Consider the following 6,000-nt stretch of genomic DNA (forward strand, 5'->3'; position numbering starts at 1 on the left):
AAACCAACACATGGACAGAGAAAACAGTAATGTGGTTACCAGGGGCAATGGGGGTGGGGGGTGGGCACAAGGGGTGAAGGGAGTCATATATATGGTGATGGACAAACAAAAATGTACAACCCAAAATTTCACAATGTTAAAAACTATTAAAACATCAATTAAAGAAAAAAACTTGTTAAGAAAGACAATATGCTGTAGTTTAAAAAGAAAAAACTGCTAGAACAGGAGGTAAGAGATCTAGGGTTGGGTCCCTACTCTGCCACTTGATCTGGGATGAGTCATTCAACATTTTCGGGCCTCAGTTTCCTTTTCTGAAAAAATGAGTATTTAGAATGGACAGTTCCTAAAGTCCTGTAAGGTTCTAATAATCTTTTTTAGTCATAGATATATGTTCCAATTCAAGAAAAATAAAGACGTAAAACTTCATACTTAGGATGATAAGTATGATAATTCACTATTTATAATGGTCCTTGTTGAGTCATTCTTTACATAGAAAATTTCCCCAGAATTTCCTTAAATAGTAGGAATCTCTAGTGAAGTGAAACTATGATTCCAAGTAAAAACCTCCAACTCTTTTTTAAATAATTAGTTTATGATGTATACTTGGTCCAGGAAAGTGGTATCTCTTCTCCAGACTATGACATTCATAAACAATGTTCTATGGCAGCTGTGTGTGTGTGTCTGTGTGTGTTGGCAAGAAGTTAGATTACTGAATCCTGATTCAGATATAGTACCAAAAGGACAGCAGTTTCCATGAAAATCATCTACTTGGAAGGGAAATAAACCATGACATCATTGGACACATGGTTTCTTAATCTCCAGTGCATTCTTGGTCCAGGGTTCTGGAATCAGGACTAAGATGGAGAGGCTGCTCCATGAAATTGTGCAATCATCCTTTCCCCTTCTCCTTTACACTACCTCCAGAGATTGCATGGATCAATGGCATTGTTCAAAGCATTTCAGTAAATACTAGCTCAAACCATTTTCCCTCCAAAATGTATCCCACCAAAGGTTTGCTTCTTATCTACCCAAGAGTTGTGTGTGCTCCAGATGTCTTTGAACTCTCACTGTAGGATGTGGTGCAAACCATCCCAGATTGCCTTCATTGTCCTAACTGAGTTATTTCACTAAGAGGGTACTCTCTACTCTACACAGCTGACCACCAACCTCTACTTCATCAGCGTGGACAAACCAATTTGCTTTCTGTCACTCTTGACTGCTGATTCAGATAAGAAAGATGAAGGCAATGTTACAGACAGTGGCCCTTGTTTACACTTAGCAATCCCTGTGTGTGTGGTTTTTCAGGATGATATTTCTCCTAATATTAGCAAAGCTCTAACATGCCCATTGAAATGGGACACAATTTCTACTAAGTGCATTTATGGGAAGAGAAGTTTTTCCCTTAATTTTCTCAAAACCTCGGATGACTTACAGTAAACTTTTGCTATCTTGTTGCAGGTTCAGAAAATGGTCTTGCACAGAAGCAGCGAACATCTCACCGGAGATGTCAGCAGCCCAAAATGTTGAGTAGCCCTGAGGACACCACGTACTATAACCAGTTAAATGTGAGTTCAAAGTGGCCGTAAAGCTGTTTCGCTGGCTTTGTTTCCAGTTAATAATTCTGTTATTAATACCTGTTCTAGCCCCTCCAGCCCCACCCCCACTCTCTTATGCTCTCGTCTTGAACATGTGCTTAGGCTCTTTATCTGTTGCTTTCATGTCAGGATGTCTGCCTTCACGGTGAATAATTGATGTGGTTTATCAAAGACGAGCAAGATGCATGCTTCATCAGGCTCACTTGAGCCCTTTGATCAAAAAAATTATGCTGTGACTTCTGATATTATCAGCATCTGCTTGCATTCAACACAAAATCACTTTGAATTAAAAATTAACGACTTGCTGCTTTGCTTTGACTGTGTGTTCTTGGCCCTCTCCACAGGGAACTCTAGAATATCAAGGGAGCAAGAGGAAGCCAAGAAAACTTGGGTAAATATCTGTCTTCTTAGTTCTAAGCAACTGTAAACAGAAGGGGTCCTTTGTGATATTACAGAAAATGCAAAACTTTCCAGAGAGGCTTCTAAAAATATGCAATGGGGATATTGCCACTATTATTGACATTGGAAACTACTTTTCACAGTAGCAAGTATACAAAACTTGAATCTATTCTGTCCAAAAAGGCTGAAATTGTCACCTAAAGGCAAATGTTATTTCTCATAATTATCCTGAGGAATTGTACTTTCCTCATAATTGGAGGCATGTAGCAAGTTGTAGTAAACTCTTCCACAAATAAGAGCACTCCACACAGTGCAAATAGGCCACTTCCCCCATATTACCTTACCCCTGGGCCTTAAAGGTACACAAAGGAAAATTTTCCCCAATGGTTAGACAAAGGACACTAAGGAGTTTGTGGCTCGTTTGTTACCATCTTGATTGAGAATAGCAGTGAGGTAGGTAATTGGTACTAGTTTGAGAACTGGAGGAGGTCAGAAGGGGAACTTTCTCAACTAGAGGGAACCAGACAGATCGACAACTTAATTCATGTAAATAAAGTTGCAATATGATCACAACTTCCAGACACCGCTAAATTGAGCCCATTACCCGTGTGTGACCCAGAGGTGAAAGACTTTTTGGATCAGACCCCAGTTCCTCTCTGCTGGGAAACCCTAAGCTACTCTGAGCTGTCCTTCCCCACAGTGTTGGGACCCAACCCTGTTCCAAGTACACAACTTTAGCTTCCCTAGTGATGACTGTGGCCTTGGTTTTCTGCTGAAAACTCTTTTCTTTGTTACAGCCAAATCAAAGTGCTTGATGGGGAAGATGATTATTACAAATCTCTGTCACCGGTGAACTCTATCCCTGAGGAAGACAACTCAGCATACTCTTTCTTTTTTTCCTCATCCTCAAAAGGAGCATCTTTTGCTCACCACTGAGCTATACTTTCTGCCCCTCAAGTCTGTTGAGGGTAAGAACAATCATGGTAATTGACTCGTCATTTTAAGAAAGCACTGCAATGGAGTTAGCTTCTTGGGACACGTGATCTGTGCCTGCGCCTTGCTGAACAATGTTCAGATTCCTAATCACTTTCTTATGCCTCCATTGCCCTCCCCACATCTGCTGTGCAGCCTGAGCTGGACAATTCTTCCTTTTCTCATCCCACGGGTCTCTGTGGGACGCTGAGCACACTTCCGCTACAGTAGTAACTGTCATTCATGACCTCAACATCTAACAGGGTAACAATCTCACCATAAGCCAGTTGTAAATGCTGATAATATTTCTCTATTTTTCCCACCAAGTCAATCCAAGCAGAATCTGCCCCTGTGAAAATTCAAGAGTCCTTTTCCTCCTCATCTCTCCACTGCATTACCCTTCCCCTTTGCTGGTCTTTCTACCCTGCCCACCTTTCCCCAGGGCCAGGGCTCCGTTGCTGAGTACTCACATCCTGGGTGAGTGTACCCAAGGTCTCCTAGGCAAGGATAATTTTTTGTGTTTAGGCAGAAAGGCCTAAATCTTTCAAATTCCTTCTATGAGACAAATGGAGCCCTCTCTTGCTAATTATTAGGCTGATAAAGCCTTTGCTGCTTTATGCCACCTTGCCAAGACACCCCTATCACCTTAGCAGTAAAAAGAAAGGAGTGAGAGGGAAAGACAATTTGGAACTGTCAGAGTCCATGTCTCATTGTTTTGTAACTTTCTATTCTCTGGTCGGCTGTCTCCACTAGGCTGTGAGTGGCTACAGGGGAAGGATCTTGTCTCATCTATCTTTGTGTGTACAGAGCCGGCACTGAGCGGACATCCAGTAAATGCCCCCCCTTGAATGAGTGGAGAGGCTTCACTTAGTTACACAAACATACACAAAGACAGGAAAGTTACTTTCAATTATATGTTATACATGCTTAATCACTTTTCTTACACCATAAGCTCTGATTTTTCACTCAAGGTTGGGCTAGTCCTATTGTAATGATGTTATACCATATATTATGATACTCAATATGATTCCATACAACAGACTTTTCTTGAGCAACTAAAAAAAACTATGTAAAACAATATATGAGATTACTGTGTGATGTAAAAAACCCTACACGACCCTTTGTCTAGAACAAATGTTCTCAACATTTTTCCTACTTTGAGATACTTGGCAGATAGTACACAAGGGAGTACCCAGATTTTGAAAAAAATAAGCTTGAAGAAATAGAAAAAAAATTGCTATCAGAGTTTTTAAGGGGAGAGGTCTAATAAGCATTTTATAAACATAAATAATGACACATTTAAAGATCTCAGAAATTGTAATTTTACAAGAAATAGATCAGCCAGTTATTCAGTAGTTAAAACTTTACTTTTTAAAATGAGCCTTGATTTTTTTCCCAGATCTTCACCCCAAAGGTAATGTTTATGAGGTATGAAGTAGAGCAGAAGAAACACAAATGAACATTGTTTTATTGTTTAAAAAATAATATCTAGAATATATAGATGTTTAACATTATTATTAATATGTGTTTAGAAATTTCACTTCTATCATTGATTCATCTACTTTTTTTTAAATTTTTTGTTTATTGCAGTAACATTGGTTTATAACATTGTAAAAGTTTCAGGTGTACATCATTGTACTTCTATTTCTGCATAGATTACATCATGTTCACCACCAAAATACTAATTACAACCCATCACCACACACATGTACCGAATTATCCCTTTCACCCTCCCTCCCCCCTTCCCCTCTGGTAACCACCAATCCAATCTCTGTCCCTATGTGTTTGTTTATTGTTGTTATTATCTACTACTTAATGAAGGAAATCATACGGTATTTGACCTTCTCCCTCTGACTTATTTCACTTTGCATTATACCCTCAATGTTCATCCATGTTGTCACAAATGGCTGGATTTCATCGTTTCTTATGGCTGAGTAGTATTCCATTGTGTATATATACCACAGCTTCTTTATCCATTCGTCCCTTGATGGGCACTTAGGTTGCTTCCAAGTCTTGGCTATTGTGAATAACACTGCAATGAACACAGGGGTGCATGTACCTTTGCAAATTGGTGTTTTCAAGTTCTTTGGATAAATACCCAACAGTGGAATAGCTGGATCATATGGTAGTTCTATCCTTGATTTTTTGAGGAATCTCCATACTGTTTTCCATAGCGGCTGGACCAGTTTGCACTCCCACCAGCCGTGTATGAGAGTTCCCTTTTCTCCACATCCTCTCCAACACATGTTGTTTCCTGTCTTGTTAATTATAGCCATTCTGACGGGTGTGAGGTGTGATTCATCTACTTTTGATTTGATAATAGTGGCTGCTTTTCAAACTGTTGAATAGAAATGTTCATAACTTCCCACTTGTCCGTGTACAGTGTAATTGTATACCTGCCTTGTTTCTAATTAAAATATATCCATAAATAAAGTTTAAAAAGAAATAAAAGTAATTATAAAAATCATAATTCATAAGGTCTGCAATAATTAGCCATTGTCACAGCTGTATCTCCTAATAGTACTTTAGACATGGTGTTCACGTCAGCTACAGCATAGATAAGACACTGTGGATAATATTCTTTGGCTTGTCATAATGCCATAAACTCAAAAAGCAATTCTTAAATCAAGTAGATCAGAATGATGCAACCTGGAATCTCATGTCTTATTAGATTCATCAAAGTAATATGCTCATGGCAAAAACAAAACAAAATCAAATAGGCCAGAGGGTTTATAGTGGAAAGCAATCTTCTCCATGTCCCTACCTTAGTCCCTACCCCGAGAAGCAACTATTTTTTAAATTAATTCTAATTCTTTTCATGGTTTCTGTGGTGTATCTGAATAATTTGCTTCTACCTTCTTGGCTTATCATTTTAGACAATATCTACTCTCTCCCTCTGTGAAAGATGTGCGTGTATCTCAAGTCCTCCTCCCCTCTCTTTTACTTCAAATGCTTTCAATTTTATGTTTAACTTTTTATTGATTACCTTCTAAACTTTATATAGTTAAACACATTTTTTGTGCCATTGACTTTA

General features: G+C 38.8%; 1 protein-coding gene across 1 annotated transcript in view; it reads left to right on the forward strand.

Moving 5' to 3' along the window:
- The window catches only part of MYO3B (myosin IIIB), a 429,858-nt gene extending 424,386 nt beyond the window's left edge, over positions 1-5,472 (forward strand). The window contains exons 34-36 of the mRNA XM_087434928.1: positions 1,459-1,565; positions 1,940-1,986; positions 2,792-5,472. Of these exons, the coding sequence (XP_087291054.1) occupies positions 1,459-1,565; positions 1,940-1,986; positions 2,792-2,930 (293 nt within the window). The 3' untranslated portion in view covers positions 2,931-5,472. The remainder of the gene's footprint in view (positions 1-1,458; positions 1,566-1,939; positions 1,987-2,791) is intronic.
- Positions 5,473-6,000: the final 528 nt, after the last annotated feature.

Source organism: Ceratotherium simum, chromosome 9, assembly GCF_057802395.1.
Source record: "Ceratotherium simum simum isolate JZ-2026a chromosome 9, ASM5780239v1, whole genome shotgun sequence".
Classification (NCBI taxonomy): domain Eukaryota; kingdom Metazoa; phylum Chordata; class Mammalia; order Perissodactyla; family Rhinocerotidae; genus Ceratotherium; species Ceratotherium simum.